Consider the following 26,616-nt stretch of genomic DNA (forward strand, 5'->3'; position numbering starts at 1 on the left):
TACAAGATGAACTCATCATTTCTCTTCTTTTATCTGTTTAGCTTGTTGAATTAACATTTGAAGCAAGTTTGGGCAAGGAAATAATTAACATGAGTCTTAGGGAGTAAATAAATATGTATTTCTCATTGCAGTGAAACCTCAATCAGTTTTTCTGAGGAACAGAAATTTTTGCCTAATTGAATAGCCAGCATCCATGTTTCATTCATCACTGATTAAAGGCTTTCTACGTGCTGAAATAGATGCCATGTCTAGTCTGGCTTCTGCTTTTAAGGAGCTCATAGTTTAGCATATTTCAGCTCACTCTCCAACAGAAGTAAAAGCATATGAAAGGTTACCAAGCCTTTCTTTAAAGAATCAGACGTTTGTAGGCATCATCATTATTACGATTCATCACCTTTATAGTAGTAAATTTATTAGTTTGTAGTGTCTCCAGGACATATGCAGTGTTACTTTTGAAGAAAAAAAATAATCATAGTATCAGGTGTCGTTTGTATAATTCTGCTAAAGTGGAAATGTTCAGAAATTCCAGGTAACAGTTTTGATTAGATAGGCTCTGATTACTATAATTTTTAAGTGTAAATGTTTACTTTTCTATATGTCTGACAAAAAAATACATCTAAACCAAAAAACTTGTTCTCCTACTCTGTGATCTGTTTATTTCTGTGTTCACTATTCTGATATTCACTTAAAATCCTACAGATGTGGACTTATTCTGATGACTCTACCTTTTGAATTTTACTTGTTGGCCTCTTAATGAGAGCCCGCAGCGTACGTCTGACCTTATTTATCTTTCTGTCTACTAACTTTTCCACAGATGAAGACCAGAGTCGTGTTAGCTGTGATCGCATAAGGACCCAAGTGCATCATCTAGCGGAAGGTCCTGAGAGGAGACTGCTCGGCCTCCCTGTCTCTTTGAGAAACTAGTGGAGTGGGAGGCTGTCCCGTCCCTGGTTTGGGAGAGCAGACAGGTGTAGCTCTGTAGACAGAAGAGTATGTGAAGCTCATTTTTTTTTTTTACAAAACCTACTTATTTGTTTTTGACCACAACTTGAGTGGGTCTGCATTGCCGTGTGGGCTTTTCTCGAGTTGCGGTGAGCAGGGGCTACTTTCTAGCTGCAGTGTGTGGATTTCTCATTGCAGTGACTTCTCTTGCTGCAGAGCATGGGCTCTAGGCAAGCGGGCTTCGGTAGTCGTGGCTCCCAGGCTCTAGAGCACAGGCTTAATAGTTGTGGTGCACGGGCCTAGTTGCTCCGAGGCACGTGGGAATCTTCCCAGATTAGGGATCAAACTCATGTCTCCTGCACTGGCAGGTGAATTCTTTACCACCCAGCCAGGGAAGCCTGTGAAGCTCATATTTGAAAGAAATGGGAAGGTGTGTCTTGGGAGTTATTTTATAGTTTCCAAGTGATTGTGATTTTTTTGTTTGTTTGTTACTTCAAAATACTGAAGAACCTTGAAAATGAATCTTGATAATTCTTTTTTTGCTTAAAACTATCTGCTACTGCTAAGTCGCTTCAGTTGTGTCCGACTCTGTGCGACCCCAGAGACGGCAGCCCACCAGGCTCCCCTCTCCCTGGGATTCTCCAGGCAAGAACACTGGAGTGGGTTGCCATTTCCTTCTCCAGTGCATGAAAGTGAAAAGTGAAAGTGAAGTCGCTAAGTTGTGTCCGACTCCTAGCGACCCCATGGACTGCAGCCTGCCAGGCTCCTCTGTCCATGGGATTTTCCAGGCAAGAGGACTGGAGTGGGGTGCCATCGCCTTCTCTGTAAAACTGTCTAGTGCCCCATATTTGTAGATGCTCAGGTATTGAATTATGTAATCCTAGTGGAACATACTTTCGCACTGTTAATTGTCCTGCTTTTATTTTGCATCACAAAACTTAGCTGGAGAGTTACCGACCTTCGGAACTTGGGTTTTTCATAGTGCCATAGTGCAGCACTCACGGTGACACATTTGTTCTGACGAGGATAAGTGAGAATGTATCGATGCTTCTGGGGGTGAGTGGGAGGTAATAGTTGAAATCTGAACTGAGTTGAATGGTTGCCATGCTCACAGAGATGAAACGTATTATTTAATTAGTTAAAATATTTATTGATTACTTTTGCTGTGTTCAGTTCAGTTCAGTCGCTCAGTCGTGTCTGACTCTTTGTGACCCTATGACCTGCAGCCGCTAGGCCTCCCTGTCCATCACCAACTCCTGGAGCCTACCCAAACCCATGCCTATTGAGTCGGTGATGCCATCCAGCCATCTCATCCTGTATCGTCCCCTTTTCCTCCTGCCCTCAATCTTTACTGTGTTAGGTTAAGATTTACAAAAAGTATAAAACAGTATTCTCAAATCTTTTACTAAAAGATAGGCAAAATGAAATTAAAGTGAAATAACTTAGCACTTAATATTTCTTAGTGTTTTTCTGTTTGTAACTTTAGGGAGAGAGAATGTGCCAGTTATTAAATTTCAAAATATTTTACGCCGTAGTAACAAAAGTATTCATTAAACACAGCTCTAAGAAGTTGGTTGGGACAGTATGGGTAGTGAGTAATAGCCTGGACTTTGAAATCAAACAGACCTAGTTTTAAATTGTAGTTCAGCAACTTCCTCATGAGGAGCAGCTGTGAAACTCGTGGGTGCTGAGAACACTAATGAGATGAATAAGGCAGGTGCCTCAAACAGAGTATATGCTTAGTGAATATTCATGTCTGTGTATTTTTGTTGTTGTTATTGTGAAAGGAAAGTTTTATTGAAAAAAAAAAAGACAGTTCAAAACTCTGGATTTCTATTTGGTAATCTTCAAGAAAGATTTTCTAACTTCTAAGGAGGCATGCCAGTTTTCTAAAAAACACGTGGTTGGCACATTGGTTTAGAATCTCTTTGGAATGTGCTTTGTGTATTTTGTATACTGTATTGGGCCTCTTACATGTATCTGTGGGCCCAGGACATCTGTTCCTGTGAGGGATAATGTGATTGTCTTAGGCACATTTTTATTTTATTGTTTTCCCAAGGAACTCTTCTCTGTCCTGTCAGTCAGGATGTATTGAACGTTTCTTGAATGAATAAGCAAATGAAGGAGAGCACGAAAGACCAGTTAGATCAAAAGACATTCCCTGGTGGCTCAGATGGTAAAGAATCCGCCTGCAGTGCAGGAGACCTGGGTTTAATCCCTGGGTAGCAAAGATCCCCTGGAGAAGGGAATGGCTACCCACACTATTGTTCTTGCCTGGAGAATTCCACGGACAGAGAAGCCTGGCAGGCTACAGTCCATAGAGTGGCAAAGAGTCAGACACAACTGAGCGACTAACACTAAGTCAGTGAAGGAGAGCCTGAAAGACTAGTTAAATCAAAAGATATTAAAAAGTATTACTTCTCAATTCTGTTTCATAATTAACATCAGTGCAGTTCAGTCGCTCAGTCGTGTCCGATTCTTTGCGGCTCCATGAATTGCAGCACGCCAGGCCTCCCTGTCCATCACCAACTCCCGGAGTTCACTCAGACTCATGGCCATCGAGTCAGTGATGCCATCCAGCCATCTCAACCCTCTGTCGTCCCCAATCCCTCCCAGCATCAGAATCTTTTCCAGTGAGTCAACTCTTCACATGAGGTGGCCAAAGTACTGGAGTTGCAGCTTTAGCATCATTCCTTCCAAAGAAATCCCAGGGCTGATCTCCTTCAGAATGGACTGGTTGGATCTCCTTGCAGTCCAAGGGACTCTCAAGAGTCTTCTCCAACACCACAGTTCAAAAGCATCAATTCTTCGGTGCTCAGCTTTCTTCACAGTCCAACTCTCACATCCATACATGTGTTGTCAAACAGAAATCTTTTTCACGGGCCAAAGTCTTATTCTTGTTTTTCCAATTTTAGCCTGTAATATACTTCCAAAGACTAGTTTTTGTGTGCTTATAGTACAGAAGTTTTTTTATAGCTTGTAACTGTTAACCTTTTCTGAAAATTCAGTATTATATTTATAATTTTAATAAAATGTTTACCCGTTAATGAAGGATAGAGGTAGTATAGGATAAGACAGGCAAAGAGCCAGATTGCCCGCTTTTAGTGTTCAGGCGGATCACGTTTTGGTTGTCTAAACCTGGACAAGTACTTGAGTTTTTCTGGAAGTATTTCCCCCTCTGTAAAATGGGACTTATCATAATACCTCTGTCATGGGGTTTTTATGAAGATTAGTTGAATTTATATAAGTTCTTAGAGTACTGCCTGGTCCACAAACTATGTAAATCCTTTCTTAGGTGTACTCTTAGTACTGCTGCTGCTGCGGCTAAGTCGCTTCAGTCGTGTCCGACTCTGTGCGACCCCATAGACGGAAGCCCACCAGGCTCCCCCGTCCTTGGGATTCTCCAGGCAAGAACACTGGAGTGGGTTGCCATTTCCTTCTCCAATGCATGAAAGGGAAGTCGTTAAGTCGTCTCCGACTGTTAGTGACCCCATGGACTACAGCCTGCCAGGCTCCTCCGTTCATGGGATTTTCCAGGCAAGAGTACTGGAGTGGGGTGCCATTGCCTTCTCCACTCTTAGTACTAGATAGAGCTATATATTTTTTACTTTTTAATTAAAAATAGAAAAATAACAAAAGCCTAGTTTTATCGTGCAAGATATAAAATTTATTTAGCAAGTGAATGGATGAATACAAATCATAGAAATATAATTATCTGATCAAAATATTAAAGGTGGAACTTAATTACTGGGGTAATTTGATGTAGATACTTACATGTGTATGTCTATATTTGATTATTTTCTATGAAGTGATGTAAGGCTATGTTTTCTAGGTAAGTATTTTTCTAAAACCATAACAAGGCAGAATATTGAAAACAGAATCTGCAGTGTCTTCCCTGTAAGAGAAGTTTGGACACATCAAATTAAGCAATAATTTTTTTCTTTTCCAATTGTATCAAGATATATTTGACATATAGTACTGTGTAAGTTTGATGAAATATAGCATGATGAAATGATTACATACATAATGAAATGAGTGATCACAATAAATTTAGTGAACATTCATCATCTTATGTAGATACGAGGTTAAAGGAAAAAAATGAGTTTGATGAGAACTTTTAGGATTTACTCAACATTCATATATAACATACAGCAGCATTACTTATATTAATTAATCATGTTGTACATTACATTCCTACTGCTTTTTTGTCTTATAACTGTAAGTTTGTACCTTTTGACCACCTTTTCCAGTTCATCTCCCCCCCCCCAGCATTCCCCTTCTGCCTTTGGTAACCACAAACCTGATCTCTTTTCCCATGAGTTTGTGTTTTGAAGTATGATTAACCTACAACACTATGTTAATTCCTTGTGCACAACATAGAGATGCTTTCAGGAATCACCACTAAACGATAGCTTTTTGATACCCTCTGAGAACAGTCGACTTTTAATAGAACTGTTAGATTTTTTTCATACATATTTGTTAAATATTTTAAGCATTTTTTTAATTTGGAAAGGAAAACACTGATGGAAAAGAATAAAACAGGAATCATGGCTTTAGATTTACTGGAATAATACAGTCACGCGTGCATTCCTTAAATATTTGTTGAGCACCAGCTGTGTATCTTGTGTTGTACAAGGTTGTGGGTATTTGATGGTGAGCACAGAGCGTCTCTTTTAATAGAGCTCTACTTTTGAATGAATGCTGGAAACCTGTGTGGTATCCTCGCTATTGCTCCCCTCTTCCCTCCCGGAAGAAAGTTTTGATTGGACGTTCCCTGACCTCCAGGCATTGCTAAAGGAGAGACCTGCCGGAAACCTTGCAGCAGTGTGCGGGAGCCGCGGAGGAGACGGTGGCGTGACTCTGGTAGCGATTTTAGTTGAAATGATTTGATACAAAAACTGCCAGCCTCCTGTCAGTCTGTCAGTCTCTGCTGACTTTTGTTTAAGCTGGCGCCAAATGTAAGCATGTTAGGTGATTTGTGGGGATGCTAGTAGGATAAGGCACCGAACTGGGCAATACAAGATAGAAGGTGAAAGGAAAAGCTTACAGGGAAGGATAAGTTAGACAAGTGAAACAATAAATGAGAAAGCGAGAGATTCTGCACTTAATTTTTGTGACTATTGGACTTAGGCTAGATTCTAATAAAGTTAAATGTTTTAAATAAGATTTTCCTTTCTTTAAAGGAAACCACTGAAGTTCTTTGTGATAACTGTCTATTTTCATAGTTAAGCAAGGGAAATTTTCTTGTCTTTGAAATAGGTGTTAAACTACTGTATAAATTAAAAAAAAAGAGTTGACGCTCACTGTTAACAGGAAGGTGACACACAGCTGAAGATTGCATTTTCTCTTCATCCTTTCTGAGGTCTTTATGGAAGGAGAATGTCAACCTTGAAGATCAATTTCGTAGTTATTTGAAGTAATTACTTGGGAATAATGCAGTATAGTGCATATTCATCTAAGTTTTGTGTACTTGGTTTTAATAAAATCTAGCTTACAATGGGGGAGGGTGTTGACACAGGAGTTGGCAGACTTTCTCTGAAGAGCCAGATAGCAAATATTTTGGGTTTTGTGAGCTGTATGGCCTTAGTCACAAGCATTCAACTCTACTGTTGTGAAATAAAGCAGCCAGAGACAGTGGGGACAAAGGAGCATGGCTGTGCTTCAGTCAAGCTTCATTTACAAAAACAAGCAGCAGACTGGATTTGTTCCATAGTTTGCCTGTCCCCGTACCATAAAGAAATATGGAAAAGCTGTGGTATTTTTTTTTTCATTTTTCATATTTCATTTTAAAAGGTATAAAATACAATAAAATATTCAAATACAAAACTGCAGAAACATTGTTACACAGATAACATTTGAGACTTCTGAAACAGAATTGTTTAATTTCTCAAAAAATTCATCAGCTGGTATAAGACAGTTGAGATTTTTATGTATTAAAGGAAACAGGATTTTCATTTTGAAATCATGGAAGTGCAGGATGTTTAAAAATTAAACATTTTAAGCAAAAGTTCACAGCATGCACCTATTATAGTTACAGCTTCATTGGGAACATCAGTTGGTTATACTTGAGGAATCAATTTTTTGGAGATTTTTCTTTTTAATTATTTTCTCCATTTTCCAGTTTTTTAAAAAAGGGAGGTAGATTTCTTTATAATTAAAATCTAACATTTTGTGCAGCTTATTAATATGTTACTTTTCTGGCCAGCAAAGTGTGGTTTTAAAATTTTATCAGTTACAGGACTTCTCTGACAGTCCAGTGGTTAAGACTCTGTGCTTCCACTGTAGGGAGCATGGGTTCCATTCCTGGTTGGGGAATGAGATCTTGCATGTGTATGGTGTGGCCATAAATAAATAAGTATATATATTTTTCAGTTATCTGCTAAATATCTCCCTTGAGTATGTCGATTTTCTTTTATCTTGTTTCTATGTCATGTGGATGTTATTGCTAAATACTCAAGTAATGTAACATATGTAGAGATAAAAACATCTCTTCCATGTTTCAGTTAAAGTAATTTTTCTCACTGACAATTTTGTTACTGTAATTTAAATGAGATATGGAGAAAAATGATGTTTTTTCATCAATTACAGTAACTTTTAATGTGTGTGTACTCAGTCATGTCCTGACTTTTTGAGACCCCGTTGACTGTAGCCCATAAGACTTCTCTGTCCATGGAATTTTCCAGGCAAGAATACTGGAATGGGTTTCCATTACTTCTCCAGTGGATTTTCCTGACCCAGGAATCAATCCCAAGTCTGTTGCAGCTCCTGCATTGGCAGGAGACTATACCACCTGTGAAGCCCACGATAACTTAACAGCCAGCTGTTAAAGAACTCTTGATATAATCAAGTGGGGAGGAATGTGGTCTTTTTACCTTTTCAGCTACAGCTTTAAAGACTTAAGTAGGAATTAATAAATCTCAGTGTTCCCCTAAAAACAAAAGGTACTGTAATAAGAAAAATGGTATCAGTTCACTTCAGTCGCTCAGTCGTGTCCAACTGTTTGTGACCCCATGAACTGCAGCACGCCAGGCCTCCCTGTCCACCAATTCCCGGAGTCTACCCAAACCCATGCCCATTGAGTCGGTGATGCCATCCAACCATCTCATCCTCTGTCGTCCCCTTCTCCTCCTGCCCTCAATCTTTCCCAACATCAGGGTCTTACCCAAACCCATGCCCATTGAGTCGGTGATGCCATCCAACCATCTCATCCTCTGTCGTCCCCTTCTCCTCCTGCCCTCAATCTTTCCCAACATCAGGGTCTTTTCAAATGAGTCAGCTCTTTGCATCAGGTGGCCAAAGTATTGGAGTTTCAGCTTCAACATCAGTCCTTCCAATGAACACCCAGGACTGATCTCCTTTAGGATGGACTGGTTTGATCTCCTTGCAGTCTAAGGGACTCTCAAGAGTCTTTTTCAGCACCACAGTTCAAAAGTATCAATTTTTCTATGCTCAGCTTTCTTTATAGTCCAACTCTCACATCCATACATGACCACTGGAAAAACCATAGCCTTGTCAAGATGGACCTTTTTTGACAAAGTAATGCCTCTGCTTTTTAATATACTGTCTAAGCTGGTCATAACTTTCCTTCCAAGGAGTAAGCATCTTTCGATTTCATGGCTGTAGTTACCATCTGCAGTGATCTTTGAGCCCCCAAAATAAAGTCAGCCAGTGTTTCCACTGTTTCCCCATCTATTTCCCATGAAGTGTTGGGACCGGATTCCATGATTTTAAGTTTTCTGAATGTTGAGCTTTAAGTCAACTGTTTTACTCTCCTCTTCACTTTCATCAAGAGGCTCTTTAGTTCTTCACTTTCTGCCATACTTTTTAATATAGTTACTTGCTCTGATAACATACGTGCCATAGATATTATGTTAGTGCATTAACCAAAATAGAATATGGAGCCTGAGAAGACTGTTCATTCCTGTGACTAACTTTTTCTTCTATTAAAAGGAACCAGGCATTTTGATGCCGCTTTCAATATGTCTCATTCTGAAGAGCCAGCAGTGCCCCAAAATGACAAACTAGGCAAGACGTTGGTAAATTTTAGCTGAATGTAGGTCTCTGCTGCAGATCTTATTTGTCTGCTTTTATATGGAGAGACTTCCGAATCCTGAATGAAAACCTTTTTATTTGTCCTGTGAATGTTCAGATACCTAATATAAAGGAACAGACATATAGGGAGGCGCCGTGTCTCAAATGAGCCTTCGAACAGAGCAATAGTGTGTCTTTAGATGATGATTGGGGTTAATTTGACTTAAGGGAAATATGTCTTGTATTTAGGAGTCTTTTCTGAAAATTCTGAACAGAGAGCCATTTTTAATGATGAGAGGTCAGCAGGCCCCTAAAAGGATACAAAGGATCTTGGAAAACAAGCTGCAGCTTTGAGTAGCATTAACTCTCTGTAGACCTGGAGTACATTTGTTAGGTAGATATTGTTTTCTGTACTTTGAAATATAAGTAGAATGGCTTATGTTTTTCTCCCAGGGAATGCAACTGTATGAGGTGGTCGAGAGGAGCAAAAAGAAATTGCTTTTAAACTTGGCTGCTGACTGATTTTCCCTTTCTTTTGGATCAATGTTCTTAGCTTGTGTGTAAGATGTTGGGAAGCAGAAAACACATGAAGTATCAGTCTTATTTTTTCATAAATGCCCTCTGAAGGTAGCAGTGAGTCTAAAGGAGTTTCAAGAGAAAAGGGCTCTGAGTATAAATCTCTACCAGTCAGGGTTCTCCCAAGAGACAAAACCCACAGGGTATATATAGATACATATCAGAGCAGGTGTTTTATAGCAGTCGGCTCATGCTGTTCTAGAGACTGAGAAGTCCTGCCGTCTGATCTGCTGTCTGCAGACTGGAGATCGCGGAAAGCCAGTGCGTGATTCAGTCTGAGTCAGATACGCTGAGACCTGGGTGGAGGGTGGAGGGTGGAGGGGGTGGTCCAAGGCCCAGGAACCAGGGGGGCCAGAGTCCTTCGAGCAGGAGATGTGGGCGTCTCAGCTCAAGGTGGGAGTAGATTTGCTCTCCCTCTGCCTTTCTGTTCAGCTGAGAGCCTGAACTACTCAGGATCCTGAACAAGATCCTGGGGTGATGCTTGACCCCACTGGTGAGGGCAGTCTTCTTGACGCAGTCTGCTGATGAAACCCTAATCTCTTCTGAAGATGCCCTTACAGACACACACGCAAAAGTAACGTTTTACTGTCCATCGGAGCATCTCCTTAGCCCAGTCAAATGAACTGGGCTAGTCATCACAGGACCCAAAGGAATTGAAAGCAGGGGCTACAACAGATACTTGTGTGTCCATATTCATAGCATTATTCATGATAGCCAAAAGAATGAAGCACCCTAAGTTCCATCCACAGATGCATACATAAGCAAAATGTTGGATGTGCATACATAGAATGGGATGTTATTCAGCTTAAAAAGAAGTAAATTTTGACATATGCTAGAGCATGGGTGGAACTTGAGGATGTTATGAAATAGGCCAGTTACAGAAAGATGAGTATTGTATGATTCCACTTATCTGAAGAGTAGTCAACTTCATAGAGACAGAAAGTGGAATGTTGGTTGCCTGGGGCTGGGGTAGAGGGGGCTGGAGGGTATGGTGTAATGGGTATAGAGTTTCAGTTTTGCAGGGTGAAAAGTTCTGGAGATGAATGGTGGTGATGGTTCCTAAGAAAGAAGGACTCAGAATGATTACCTAATGTCTAGACATGCCTCAACTTGTGAAACTAGGATGAATGGCTCAAAGAAGTGCTAGACTTTTGACCACTGTCATTACAGAACAGTCCCATTCCACCTGCCCTGCTTTATCCATTAGCTACTTGCAGAACTTGCTAAAGGGAGCTGTGTTCAGGATCATAATTCTAAGTTCAGTGACTACACTTTTGGTCTAGAACGAACCCAGAATACCTATAATCATGATGAAGCACTTCCTTCCTTGCCTGGTCTAGATTTTCTGGGTAAACTTGAAGTTTTGACTATTGACCTTCATGGATATCATAAATGTTCCTACCTTTGTAGCTTAGGCTACAGAACTTGTTAAGCGTCATTCCAGAATGGTTTTGTGGGTTTAAAACTAATGGCCCTTTTTTCCCCACAGATTTTTAATCTTCAAAATAAATGTGCGCTTTGAAGAATAAATTAGAAAACATAGATAAACAAAAACAAAAGCAGCCATAATTCCATGAAATAAATTGCAAAAGCTTACATGATCTTTTGAACATCTTCTTTTGTACATGTATATACGTGTGTGAGAGTATACATATTTTTATATTTATAGATTCATACTACTATGTATTTAAATACCTATTTTGAGTATTTATAAAGGAATTCAGGGCTTTAGTATTTCTCGCTAGGCAATCAAAATGGTGGAAAATCATTATTTTTTTTTTCACTTGGGATACTTAAAAGGTTTTCAATATAACTTTAAGGAAGTAATGCTTCAAAACTTGAAACTAACACTCAGTTTGAAATTAATATAATAATAGATTATCCAAGGAGCTGTATTACACTGTTCTCAGGCAGACTTGTTAATGAATTAGGACATGTGGTAAGTTAGAAACACATTTATTTAGTTATATTTATTCAGAATATGAGTTTATAAATTCTTTTCCTTGGATAATGAAAAATTTTCAAAATATTTTATTTCTGGAATCTTTATTTTTTGAAAAAACATCAAAGAACAGTTTGATGGGAATGTAAATTGCTAACAGCCACTATGAAGAACAGTACGGAGATTCTTTTAAAAAGTGGGAATGAAACTACCATACAACTCGGTAATCCCACTACTGGACATATATCCTGAGAAGAGTAATTGAAAAAGACACATGTACCCCAGTGTTCATTGCAGCACTGTTTACAGTAGCCAGGACATGAAAGCAACCTAGATGTCCATCAATAGATGAGTGGATAGAGAAAATGTGGTACATATATACAAAGGAATATTACTCAGCCATAAAAAAGAATGAATTTGAGTCAGTTCTAGTGAGGTGAATGAACCTAGAACCTATTATACAGAGTGAAGTAAATCAGGAAGAGAAAAACAATGATCATATATTAAGGCATATATATGGAATCTAGAAAAATGGTACTGATGAACCTATTTGCAGGGAAGGAATGGAGACACAGATACAGAGAACAGACTTGTGGACACAGTCGGGGGAGGAGAGAGTGGGACGAATGGAGAGGGTAGCGTAGACATCTGTAAAATGCTAGCTGGCAGGACGTTGCTATGCAACACAGGGAGCCCAGCCTGGCGTTCTGTTGAGGACCTAGAGGGCCAGGATGGGGGAGGGGAGGGAGGCTCAAGAGGGACATTGTAAAGCAATTTTCCACCAATTAAATTAAAAGAAAAAAGCATTTTTCAGAAAGTGAGAGAAAAGATAGTGTGTCACCTCTTTAAATGTGTCCCATATTACTGTGGATTAATTTTGTATCCTTTTGAAATTATTTTATTTTTTGTTCTTGCTGGAAACCTCAGCATCTAAGATTACATTTGTTCGTGTGGTGCATACTTTCAATAATTAAACAGAGCATTTTTTTCCCCTTTGTAATTGTACCCTAAACTTTTACCCTCTGGAAATTTCAGCAACAGAGTATTCTTTGGTCATCCCCTGGGTGCTGAGTGTAGAGTTACCATTCATGTCCCCAGGGAGAGAGATTTGCAATATGAATGGCAGCAGACCAGGCAGTTGGCCTGTGGCTTCATCAGCATAAAATAGTAACTAAGTCTCGTTATTTCAGCAGAATGTCCTTCTGAGGAATTTTGTTTGCTTAACCCACCAAGGGCAAGCATCTCTGGCTGAATACTTTCAACACTGATTAATAATGAGGTTTCATCAATAAATATTAGTTTCTAGTGGCTATCTCCTTTACCTTTCTACCTTAAACAATCTGTGGACTGGGAAAACAGAAATCATTAGACTATTGAGTCAGAACTTCAGGGATCTTCAGTTCTAGACTTTGAAAGCCTGTGATAATTAAGACGTGGTCTTGCTCTGAACTCTTCAGGGGCTTACAGTTGACTAGGAGGCAGAATGACAACTAATTACTCTGTGATATGCTGGGGACAGTTAGTACATTTGAGTATGAAGTGCTGCAGCCCGGCAGCCACTGGCCAAGTATGGTTGTTAACCACTTCGAATGTGGCCAGTAAGACCGAGGAACTGAACTTATTTTAGTTACTCCAAGTTAAAATTTTAAAACTGATACTTGATTCATGTATTGGAAAAGTGTTTAAGATGGTTTGGAATAATTTGAATCTGTGAATCTACTTTTCAACTGTAAATTTTATGAAATCCAAATACATACGCAGTATTTTTGATGAAAGTTTTAAGATCTGAACTGAAAAGTGCTGTAGAATACACTCTGGTTTTGAAGACTTAATTTAAAAAAAAAAGTTCAATTTTGACATTGATGATACAGTAGAATACTAATGTTTTACATACTGGTTTAAACATATGTTATTAGAATTCAGTTCACCTCTTTACTTTTACCTTTTTAATGTGGCCATTGGGAAATTTTAAATCATCTGGCTCACATGGTATTTGCGTTAGTGGTGCTCTAGATGCACAGGAAATCTGGAAATTCTGCCCCTGATGAACAGAGGAGCATCTCAAAGAGAAAATGCCCTTTGAACCAGCTCTTTGTGGTTTGTATGTGGTTCCTGGATTGGGGACAGTTTATCATAGATAGAGGGATAGTGTTTTAAAATTTTTAGGAGCCTTAAATTCTGTGCTGTGAAATTTGAACTTCTACAATCATTGAAATGTTTGTTAATTATATATACATATATATATATAAACTTATTTATTGCTGGGCTGGGTCCTCGTTGCTGCATGGGCTTTTCTCTAGTTGTGGCTAGCAGGGGCTACTCCCTCGGTGCGTTGCACAGGCTTCTGTTAGCGGTGGCTTTTCGTTGCAGAGCCCGGGCTCGGGTGTGCGGGCATCAGTGGTTGTGGCGGGTGGGCTCTGTGGTTGCAGCCCCCAGGCTCTAGAGCACAGGCTCAGTAGTTGTGGTGCACAGGTTAGTTGCTCCTTGGCGTGTAGGATCTTCCTGAATCAGGGATCGAAGCCATGTCCCCTGCATCGACAGGTGGATTCTTTACCCCTGAGCCACCAGGGAAGCTCTTTTTTGATGTTTTTAAAGTAGGTGAGTGATAAGATCAGATTTGTTTTCGGAGAAGGACTCGTGGGACTGGAGGACCATTTGGAAGAAGATGAGGAAATGGGACTTGTACTCATTCAGCCAAATGATGGAGAGAACCCAGACTGAGGTGGTTGTCTCAGGATAAGAGGGGAAGGAATTCAAGTTAGAGTAGGAGAAAGAGTTGGTGGAAGCTCCTGGAGGTAGAGAGAAGAGACGGGGTGACTCTGAGATCTCCCTGTGTGGAGCTCACGATGGTGTCGTGTGAACTTGTGAAGATAGGAGGACAGTGTATCATGGGCAGAGGTTGTGGCCGAGGAGGTGATGAGTGTGGGCGTCTGTGGAGGAGCCATGCTGGTCTTAGACACCACGTCTGCCATCCAGGGGAAGGAGGTGGGTGTTTGAGAGAGAGTTTGGTTTTACTGAAGCAGTGCTGTCAGTTAAGATGTCCTAGGGAGACTGTAAACACAGGAGTCGGAAATTAGCTTCAGTGCATGGGTTTCATGACATCTTCTTTAGTTCTGTCAAAAGGATTTCCCTTCAGAAGCATCCTGAGGGCTTGCCACATGCGGGTGCTGTGCTAGGCGCTGAAGATGAAGAGAGAAACTGGGCAGACATTTGTGCCTGGAAGGTGATCCAGCTCCAGAGAGAGAGAGAGGCACATCTACCCCTGGGATGGCAATGCAGTGTTGTGAGTTCCGCAACAAGCTGCTGAGCAGTAAGGCCCAGGGAGGACGCACGTGAGGGCAGCAGGAGCTGATGCTGGAGAGAGTGGGCTTGATCTCCAAGGGGGAATTTGCCATTTATTCCTTTTGGGCAAATCCCTTACATATGATAAACCCCGCGACTGTGTATGTGTGGTCTTCGGGACCCCAGGCTCTTCACTGTGGTATCTGTCAGATCCTGTCCACCCCCCGGTAGGTCCAGAGTTGTGAGTCACAATGATTTTTGTTGGTCGCAGTTTCTGCAGGTTTGGTGGCAGAGGAGTGACTCTATCAATGTGTTTGTGTGGTCCCCAGAAACCAGCATCCGTCAGGCCTCCCCGCTTTCCTGCTCGGGACCTGCCTTGTTTATGTCTGTCAGGGAGGCGGCGGCGATGACAGACCTGTGATATGTGAAAGGGGTTTCAGGGTGTTGGGACAGTGATCAGAATGGGGGAGGACAGAAGCCAGGTGAAAGTGGGAGCCTTCAGTAGACGAGTGTCAGGCAGCAAGTCCTAGAGAAGTTGAGCGGCCTTGAGTTGGAATACCTGGAGAACCAGTAAGGAAAAAAAAAAAATTATCTACCATGAAAATAACATCTGCAAAAGCTTTCCACAGCACTGAACGCACTTAGCTCCCAGTTATTGGAAGATTGCATTTCATTTCCTTGGGTTATGTCAGTTTAAAAACATAAGACCGTGTGTACTTGGAAGGTCCCTCCCCACTTCATGGAGTCCCTAGCTTCCTTCTGCTTTCCGTAAGGATGCAGTTAACATCTGCTGGGAGTCCTGACCATGTCTTACCCTCTTCTCTCTGTTCAGTGCTGCGCTCACCTCCTGCCGCTGGAGGCCTTTCCTGCCCATCTCTCCTCCTCACTCAGCTGCTGGCCCTGAAAGGCTGCCTCACGTTCACCTCCTGCCTGGCTCGTGTTGTTGCTGTGCCCAACTCTTTGCGACCCCATGGACTGTGACCCGCCAGGCTCCCTAGTCCATGGAATTTCCCAAGGGAGAATACTGGAGTGGGTTGCCATTTCCTTCTCCAGGGGATCTTCCTGACCCAGAGATTGAACCTGCATCTCCTGTGTCTCCTGCATTGCTGGGTAGATTCCCATCTGGCTCATTATTCATTTTTAAGTGATAGTTAAATAAGTGAGTCACAGAAAATATCAGTATACTGTTGAGAGCCTGAGATCTCAATGCTGACATGCTTTTGTCTCTTCAACTTGCAAGTTTTTGTGTTAAAAAATTATTAAAGGGTAATATATTGCTCCCCCTCAGTTTGACTTTTAAGTGAGAAGATTGTTGAAAAGTCAGATTTTTCAGTTTAAAATTGATGTGAAGTTTTCAGTTGTGAAACTAAAATTTCACTCCTATTTTAACTGAACATTGGCTTGTTGACAGTTTTTTTTTTTCTTTTTGTCCTCATTCTGCTAACTGGCCCTAATGTTATTATAATTAGCAATTATGGTAAAGCAGAGTTTAAACAGGTAAATTACCAAAGGCAGTAAATGTCTTTTTCCACATGAATTAAATAGAATTTAAAAAGTAATTAAAATTCTATTTTGGAGTCTGATGTTTTGATAAATGTATTTTTCCTCCCATAAATCTAAAGATATGATTATAGGTTTCAGGGACTTATACTGATTATTCAGTAATATAATTCAGCATTTATGGTAAGGTAAATATAATACTTAATACTGAAGTATTAGTACAGAGTAGCATAGCACTTTCTAGTTAAGAAACAAGAGGTATAGCTAATATGTATTCTGTTGTTCTCTAAAATTTATTTTAGAAGCAGTTATTGAACTAATGTCAAAGAGGACAACTGTCAGTATTTTTGGCATTAAAGTACGGATTCAGGCACAATTGAAGTTTAAAGTTACCTTCTTTGTATGTGGTTCCCCAATTTTTCCTTTCTGTGGATAGTGGGAAGACTGTTTTCATCTGTGTATGGATAAAAGTGGAACAGGCCAGATCTTTTTTTAAATACCAAATTGGGTCATGTGCAGAGGTACTGGTCCCAGTTCAGTTGTTAATTAATGACAGGTATGACCCATAAAAGTAACTTTGTTTCTTTGTTCTCTTTTTGAAGTTTTTTTTTATATGAGAAATCCACTTATTTTTGTTGGTGGCAGTTCATGAACAGTTCAGGTTTGTTCAGTTTAAGCGCATAATGTATATATTTGAAAATGGATTTTTCATTCATATATTGGAAGTACTTCTTATTGCTTATTCTTTTCCTTTGAATTATATGCTGAGTAAGAAGTGATTGGTGGTATGGACTTTAAGAATTGTCTTTTAAGTTTATATATATATACACATATATATATATATATTGATGGCCCAGACAGTAAAGAATCTGCCTGCAATGCAGGAGACCCAAGTTTGATCCCTGGGCTGGGAAGATCCCCTGGAGAAGGGAATGGCAATCCACTTCAGTATTCTTACCCAGAGAATTCCATGGACAGAGGATCCAGGTGGGGTACATACAGTCCTTGGGGTCCCAGAGAGTTGGACACAATTGAGTGACTAACACTTTCACTTTTTTCATAGTTCAAGTATATTGGACCAGGGAACTGGTTTGCCATAAGTACATTTAGAAAGATTCAGTATCTTCTGAACAATAGTACACATAAAAATCACAAAGGGTACTTAAAAATACAGATTCTTCCCGTCCCCCCCAAACACTTTTTTCCTTTCCCTTCCTTCTTAGTTTTTTTCCTTTTCTTGTCACTACTATGTGTTTGGAGCTGATGTGATGACTCTGTGTATAAACTCACTATAACTTTTTTTTTGGCCCTGCTGTGCAGCATGTGGGATCTTAGTTCCCTGACCAGAGATAGAACCCATGCCCCTGCATTGGAAGTATGGAGTCTTAACCCCTGGACTACCAGGGAATTCCCAAGAAAACAGATTTTTAAAAATTGTAATTTTAAAATTTTTTCCTCTGATTTTATTGAGATATTGTTGACATATGGTACTGTACATGTTTAAGGGTATACATTATAATGATTTGGTTTACATACATCATGAGGTGATTATCACAGTAAGTTTAGTGAACATCTCATTCAGATACAAAATTAAAAAGAAAAAAAATTTTTTTTGTGATGAGATCTTAGAATTTACTCTCTTTCATATATAACATGTGGCACTATTAGTTATATTTATCATGTTGTACATTGCATTTCTAGTACTTCTTTATCTTTTAGCTTTTGACCACCTCCATCCAATTTCCTCTGCCTCTGGCAGCCACAAATCTGATCTCTTTCAGTGAGTTTGTTTGAAGTGAAATTGACCTACAACAGTTCATTGGGTCCTGTTACACAATATACTGACTTAGTATTTCTGTCTTTTCTTTCCTTGCAACTTCATGACTGTCTTTATTGCTGTGTTTGAATTCTTTTCTCTTTTCTGTGTGTACTATTGTAGATTTTTGGTTTTGTGTTTACCATGAAGTTTATATCTGTCTGTCTGTAAGTGATTATTTCAAGTTGCTGATCTCTAAACGCATTTTAACAACCCTGCATTTTTATTCCCCTCTCCCATGTTTACTGTTTTTGAAATCATATTTTACACCTTTTCCTGTTTTGTATCACTTACTGTGAATATAGATGATTTTACTACTTTTGTCTTTTAACTTTCCTATGAGGTTGATTTACTTCCTTTCCTGTATATTTGCCTTTACCTTTTGTAATTTCCATGTTTCTAGTTGTGACCTTTTTTGCTTAAGAGAAGTCCCTTTAACATTTCTTGTAAAGCTGATTTGGTACTGAACTCTTACCTTTTGCTTGTCTGTAAAACTTTCGATCTCTCTGTTAGATCTGAGTGAAAGCCTTGTCAGGGACCCATGATGTTTATGAGCTTTTTTTTTTCCTTCATACTTTAAAATTTTAAGTTGGAAGTGAAATGCACTTTTCTATTTTGCTTTTCTCATTAACCGCATAAAATTTTTTTTGTCGTGTTCAGAAACCGTTAACATTTCATTGCTTTTATGGTATTGCCTCGTATATTAGATCATTATTTACTTAACTATTCTTCTATTGTTGGACATTTAGATTGTGTCTCATTTATTTCTGATAAATAACATTGGAATGAATATCTTTGCAGGAATTCTTTTCTATGTATAGATTTTTTGTCTCCCTTTTTCCTGAAAATATTTTTAAAAGCTTTTGAAACATACTGTCAAAGTGTTTTCCGAAAGGGTTCAGCTGGCTAAAATCACCAGCAATAAACTGGAGTTAACATTCATCTTCACCAGCGTTATGTTCATTAAAAAACCCGTAGTTTTGGTTCACCAGGAAAAAATGGTATGTAATTATGGAACCATCCCTTGTTGTAGTCAGTACATGTTTTGTGTACGTATAAGCATAAATTTGGTACTTCATTCTAAGTGTTTTTTCTACCAAGAATTTAAATTTTCAAGAGTTCTTGAGGAAGCAACTTAGTGATCAATGAGTGGTAGTTCCCTTGAATTTTTCTGTCATTTAAACAGTTGGTAATAAACAGGGACAGTGTCTTTTTGCCACGATCGGAATATTAAAAATACTGAGCTCTCTTCTGTTCTCTTTCTATACGTTTTGGAAATTGAAGGTTTGAGTTGATCTTAAGTTTGTACTCAATCGTTCAGTTGTGTCCAACTCTTTGAGACCTTGTGGGCTGTAGCCCACCAGGCTCCTCTGTCAGTGGGATTTGCAGGCAAGAGTACTGGAGTGGGTTGCCATTTCCTTCTTCAGATCTAAGTTTGGAGTTAAGTTTGTTAGAAAAACAAAGTTCTTATTTCTGCTGAAACTATTTGTAACAGCAAATGAACAACATTTCAAATGAACATCTGTCCAAACATTTAGTGGTAAATTAGAGTGTGAAATATTGAAGTTTTACCATTTGTCCATTGTCAGTAAACCTCTTCTAATTGTATGACCTACTTAGATTGCTGTTACGTCTCTTGATTTCAGACGTAACTCGTCTCTGTTTCTTGGTTTATCAGTTTTGAAGATTCTCTAATTTAAAAAAAATTAGGGTCTATTCTTTGTCTCCTTTTCCTTTCTCCTCAGTGTTTGATATTTACGTATTTTCTTTATTTTTTAAAAAATATTTATTTTTGTTTAATTATTATTTATTTGGCTGTGCTGGGTCTTAATTTTGGCATGTGGGGTCTTTTACTTGTGGTGTGTGGCACCTAGTTCCATGACCAGGATTTGAATCCAGACCCCCTGCATTGGAGTACAGAGTCTTAGCCTCTGAACTACCAGGGAACCCCAATTTATATGTTTTCATTTCTTGTATTATTTCATTTGTTACGTTAAGTGGTAATTGTGAGCCTGTCTGTATCTCTGTTGTGTTACTAAGATTCCTAGACTCTGGGTTTCCCCTTGAGTCCTCCAAGTGGAAGTGCTGGGGGGCGGTTGGTGCTTGTCCTTCGTTTCTTCTCTTGTGGATCATAGTTCTGAGCTGCTTGTTTTGTGGTATAAGGCCTGAAAATATTTGTTTCCTGTATTTTATTTACTTTTCTAGTTGTCCATGCCAGGAACATGATTTTGGATCCTCCTGGCTGGAAACTGGAGTCTTTTAATGGCTTCTTAACTCCTGAATCTAGTGATTGCTTCATGGCCCTTGTATTGAAGTCTTCAGAGGGAAGCTAGTTCCTTTTCTTTTTAAATACCATCTTTTCCTGTGAGGCTGCCTACTTCTGACTTTCTGTCTCCTTTACTGGATCCTCCTACTTTGCCTGGTACCTTACTAATTGCATCAGTAATTGTAATATTACCACCAAAAGTCACCTTTGCCAGACCCCATGCTAACTTGATACCTGTGTTCTCATTTTAATTCATAAAGCAACTACTTAGTATTCTCTAGGGGTCTGTGTTACCCCCTACTTTCCTTCTGTGTATTCTCAAGTTTAGGGCCCCATCTGTTTGCTGATGACTTTTATATTTTTAGCATTGATTTCTATACTGAGCTCTCAATCTGTCTACCTGATAGTCTGAGCATTTCCACCCAGACTTTTAAAAGGAATACTGACCTACTTCAGTGTAAGTGGAAGTCCTCTGTCTTTCTGTGTCCTATTCTTCATCTCAATGTTATTTAACCCATGGTTAAATACATACCAAAAAACAAGCTTCCCACAGACACACTCTGCATGTTAATTTAACTTTCTACTCTCTTCTTGCACCTAGCCCTGCTTCCCCATTCCTGCTCTCCTTGTCTAGTTGCACTTCTCATCTTTGGTCTGTTACTGACCTCCTTCCTAACTGATCGCTGCTTCTAGTTGTGTTCATCTAAAATCTGCAGTATTCTTACATTTTAAATCAGAATATGCTTCCTGGCTTAACTTGTCCAGTGATCCCTTAAATGCTGCTGGGCAATATCTGCTTTTGAACACGACACACAAATCTCCTTGTTCAGGCATTCGCTTCTCAGGCATTCGCTTCTCTTTACATCTTTCTTGTGTTGCTCCTATCACCTGCCCTCTCAGTCGGCATCCTCCCCAACCACACCATGCTTTTTTAAAATGTTTGTTCTTGTGGCTTCCTGCATCCACAGCTTTGACTTGGCTAATACTTTCGTGTTCATTTTTGAGGCTTATTCCCTTGTTTCCAGGCCTCTTCATTGTTTGCTCCCACACTCTCCCACGTGTAGCTCTAACAGTATGTCTATTATGCATTTAAAGGATCTTTGTTTCACTTTCTTTTACTGTATTAGAGGTCCTAGAAGACATTTTAAAACTCATATTTGTAACCTTTGGACTGCGGAGTGCTTAACTGTCAGTCCACTTTTAGATAGTTCCTGTCTTAAATGACGACATGATTGTCCATCCTTGTTCCCAAATAGAAATGTGGATGTTTTCCTGGTCACCCGTCTTTATCACGTTTAACCAGCTCCGAGTTTTTCAGTTCTGCTTTTACTGGGGTATATGTGTTTGCATTCTTTTGTTCACTTGTTTGTTTGCTTGTTCATTCAATAAATTTCCCTCAGGGCTACTGCCTCTAAGACTGTGAACTAACTAAATTGCATGCCAAACATTGCATTGAATTTATAGAATTTATAGATTAATTTTTGGAGAAGTAACATGTAAGTATTAATATAATTTTTGGTCCTTGAGGAAAGTTGTATAAGTATTCCTTTTTTTTTTTTTTTAAAGCTTACTTGTGTTTTAACAGTTCTCTTAGTGTAGATGAGATTTTAAAAATTCTGTTATATTTTCTAATTTGTCATTGCTCATCTGTTGGGAACTGACCAAATGATCATCTTATCTGGCCAACTTACTAAACTTCTTAGTACTTTTCATAGGCTTAGGTTTTCAAATATTGGTTACATCAGTGACAGATATCAGGGTTGTTTTCCTTCGAGTACTTAGGAGTTCACTTATTTTTTTTGGGTCTTAGTACATTTCCTATCTTAGTACATTTGTTGAATAAAAACAGTGATATTTGGCATCCTGGAATTATTCTGGACTTTAATGAAAATGCTACTTTCTTAGCGGTACCTTGCTGAGTATGATGTTTATTTTGAATAATTTGTAAAGTTATTTTAAGGAGGCATCACCTATTCACTTGCTAAGAGTTTTATCCTTAATCCATGTTGAATTTTATCAGTAACTTGGTTGGCATCAGTGATGATCAAGTTAATATATTAATGCAAAGAATTACAGTAATAGATTTTCTGAAGACAGATCCTCAACATTTCTCCTTTTTCCTGATTTATTTAATGCAGTGCTAGATTTGAGTGCTAATGGTTTATTGAATATATTTTCATTTCCATTTTTAAGTAAAATTGGTTTATACTTTTATTTCACTTAGTTCTCTGCTTTTGTTTCAGAATTATGCTAGCATTATAAACTTGTTAAAGCATTTCACTTTTTATTTAAATTGGAAAAACTGAGTTGTCTTAACAACAGAAATTAGTTAATTAGTTATTTCTTAAAGCTCTAGTAGCATGTGTCATAAAATTATTTAGAAAATGGCTATTTCTTGGCATCTTTATTTCCCCAAGTCTAGTAAAGTACCAGGGGCAAAGAGCTTCTTTAACTCTTGTTGAATTCTCTAGATAAGTTCCTAGAAAGTGATTTACTATGTAGAATTGTTTGTTATATTAACAGAGTTTGTTTTAGTCAGAGAAGCATTGTTACTCTGGCTAATTCAACAGGATATGGAATTAGTCTGGAAATGAAATACATGGAAATCTGTCTTCATGGATAGATTTTCTTCATAGAAAGATGCTGTTTGGTGATAGTTTGAATTCAAAGCTGACCTTTATAGGAAAATGGTCTCATTAGTATCACTCAATAGAGTATTTGCATAATTACCATGTGTAAAAAGACCAAAGGTAACCATTTTGTAAATGTATTCATGTCTTGGGTTATTTTTACTGTTTTCTTTTTTTTAAAGCTTATTCTGTGATTTAGAGTCATTATAATTAATTTATAAGTAAATGATATTTTAGAAGTTAAAGAGCTTTAATTTCAATCAAATTGATTCAGTATATACATTCACATATCCCCCTTTTAAAAAATTCAGTGTTTTCAGATATTCATAAAACTCTGGTATATTGTAGAAGTAATGGGACATCTGAGTGGTTCTCAGATTAATATGGCAAAGCAGTGGTTCTCATCCAGGGGCAGTGATGTCCCCACAGAACATTTGGCTGCATCTGGAGACTCTTTAATTGTCACAGTGGGAGGAAACCACTGTCATTGAGTAGGTGGAGGCCGGAGGTGCTAGTGGACATAATGTACTGCACAGGATAGCCTCCTATAAAAAAGGATCTGTCCCCAAATGTTAGTGATGCCAAGGCTGAGAAACTCTGTTGTAAAAGGAAAGCTAATATACACAAACACCCAACATAAAAATGTGTTCTTAGATGTGTGCTTATTCTTTCAGCAGCTATAACTCTAACTTAGTACAGTTTACAAGGTCCTTATGCAAAGTGTGTGAAGAGTATTCTGCTCTTGACTGACATCTAGTGAGACATTTACAAATAAATGTAAAACTGAAAGTTGAAATTAAATAAGCATGTAAATCAGAGTTACAGCTAGTTTTTTTCTGCTCTTAGGAATTTCACATATAAATAAACTAAGAAGAGCGTAAAGATTTGTTTAGGGCTACTGAGAAACAGGCTTCCCAGGTGGCTCAGTGGTAAAGAATCCGCCTGCCAATGCAGGAGACACAAGAGATGCAGGTTGGATCCCTGAGTTGGGAACATTCGTTGGAAAAAGGAAATAGCAGCCCAGTCCAATATTCTTGCCTGAAAAATCCCATGGACAGAGGAGCCTGGCAAGCTACAATCCATAAGGTCAAAAAGAGCCGGGCACAACTGAGCAGCTGAGCACACACGTGCGCATGCACACACACTGAGAAATTATATCTGAGGAGGAGTAGTATGTGGTAAATTCTTGGCTGAAGTACTACTATATCTCCTTTATCTTTTACTTATATTCTTGATTTAATATTAGAGCTTAGGATATAAAATTTTTTCATAGTTTTCTGAGTAAGTGCTGACTTCTGTGTAAGACTTTTTGTATTTTAAAAATTGCTTTAAAATCATTTAGTTTTAGAGCCAGTGGAGACCTAAGTGGTTTAATCCAATTTCTTCACTTACAGAGATTAAACAGTTCTGTTTCATAGAGATGAAGCGATCTGATCTGTGGTTTTGCAGCTTGTCAGGCCAGATCTTAAACTGGAGCCCACCGCTCCTGACTTCTAGTTGAGTGTGCTCTCAGAGTGAGGGGAAGTGATTAAGTGCACTCTGGGTTCTTCTGAAAGCTTTTATGTTTGTTTTTCAAACTATGAATATTAAAACTGTTAAATTCTTATTTTTTCAAACTATGAATATTAAAACTTAAATTCTCATTTCCTTTAAAGGAATATATATATACCCCTCCATATATGTTTTAAAATGAATTTGTATTTATGTTTATAAATTTCATGTTTTATTTAATTTTTATTTATCAGCATTATACATGTGTAAACATGGATATTTCAAATCTTTCATAGGCAACGACACCTCCAAATCAAGGGCGACCTGATTCTCCCGTCTACGCTAACCTGCAGGAACTGAAGATATCCCAGTCGGCTCTTCCCCCGGTCCCTGGAAGCCCAGCAATTCAGATTAATGGAGAATGGGAAACTCATAAAGATAGTTCAGGGCGTTGTTATTACTATAACAGAGGTACACAGGAAAGAACTTGGAAACCCCCTCGTTGGACTCGAGATACGAACACAAGCAAAGGAGATTCCCAGAGTCCAGGGGATCAAGAGGTATGAGGAGCTAGGGGGTCAACCAGTGAGTTACGGAGCTTCTTCTCTTTTCGTTCCTCAGAGAAGTAAATAGGTTTGCTTCTAACCTTTGAAATCTCTAAGATACTAAATCTTCTTTCCAAGTTTTATCATAGTACTGCTTGTTGCTTCCTAGTGTGTAGACAGACAGCAGCTGGCCCTGTGGCATGCTTACTTGTCTAGAGTTAACTGGGTTAATGCTGCCTATTGCCCTTGATTTCCCTCACATGCTAGAAGATACTAATCCAGTCATCGTTGTTGCCAAAGCAGTTACGATTTTTTAGAAAAAGAAGGGGAGAAAATATGTGATGTGATTTAGCCAAACAAAAACCCAGTTACTTGATGCTTTTCTTTATGATTTGATGGGACTGGCAAGATACTTCTCAGTTTTTGTTAGAGGTACAAGATCACTTTTTATGACTGTGTACGGGAGATAAGTATAATATAAGTCCTTTGCTACAGGCTGAACGTCCTCTAAGTCTGACAGTTCACTCTAAAAACATTATTTCTTGACTGGCTGGTTGTTTTCTGTTTTTTTGGCCATGCCATGTAGCTTGTGGGACCTTAGTTCCCCTACCAGGGATCGAATCTGTGTAGCTGCAGAAGTGTGAATCTTAACCACTGAACTACCAGGGAAGTCCCTAAAATCATTATTTTCTCTGACAAGTGTCCATACCATTTCCCCAACCTTGGTTTCATAGACACACACACAGAGACACATACTCAGTGCAGCACACACACACACCCCTGGAGGGTGGTCACACACACACACACCCCTACCCCCCCCATCCACACACACGCCCACCCCACCCCCATCCACACACACACAAACACACACCCCCTTACCCCTACCCCCCCATCCACGCACACACACACCCCTACCCCCATCCACACACACACGCCCACCCCACCCCCATCCACACACACACACCCACACCCACCCCTACCCCCTATCCATACACACACACCCCCCATCCCCCATCCACACACACACACACACACCTACACCTACCCCCATCCACACACACACACACACCTACACCTACCCCCATCCACACACACACACACACACACACACACACACACGCCCACCCCACCCCCATCCACACACACACCCACACCCACACCCACCCCTACCCCCTATCCACACACACACACCCCCCTATCCCCCATCCACACACACACACCCCTACCCCCCCATCCACACACACACACACACACACCCCTACCCCCATCCACACACACACACACACACATGCCCACACTACCCCCATCCACACACACACCCTTACCCCCATCCACACACACACACACCCACCCACCCACACCCACCCCTACCCCCTATCCACACACACACCCACCCACCCCTATCCCCCATCCACACACACACCCCTACCCCCCATCCACACACACACACACACACACACACACACACCCCTACCCCCATCCACACACACACACACACACCCATACCCACACTACCCCCATCCACACACACACACCCTTACCCCCATCCACACACACACACACCCTTACTCCCCCATCCACACACACACCTCCTA

General features: G+C 39.6%; 1 protein-coding gene across 4 annotated transcripts in view; it reads left to right on the plus strand.

Annotated features, from left to right (window-relative positions):
- The window catches only part of ARHGAP12 (Rho GTPase activating protein 12), a 99,715-nt gene that overhangs the window by 16,205 nt on the left and 56,894 nt on the right, over nucleotides 1-26,616 (plus strand). For all 4 annotated transcript variants that reach the window (XM_068987871.1, XM_068987872.1, XM_068987873.1 and 1 more), the window contains exon 2: nucleotides 24,773-25,036. In XM_068987871.1, the coding sequence (XP_068843972.1) occupies nucleotides 24,773-25,036 (264 nt within the window). The remainder of the gene's footprint in view (nucleotides 1-24,772; nucleotides 25,037-26,616) is intronic.

Source organism: Capricornis sumatraensis, chromosome 15 (assembly GCF_032405125.1).
Source record: "Capricornis sumatraensis isolate serow.1 chromosome 15, serow.2, whole genome shotgun sequence".
NCBI lineage: Eukaryota > Metazoa > Chordata > Mammalia > Artiodactyla > Bovidae > Capricornis > Capricornis sumatraensis.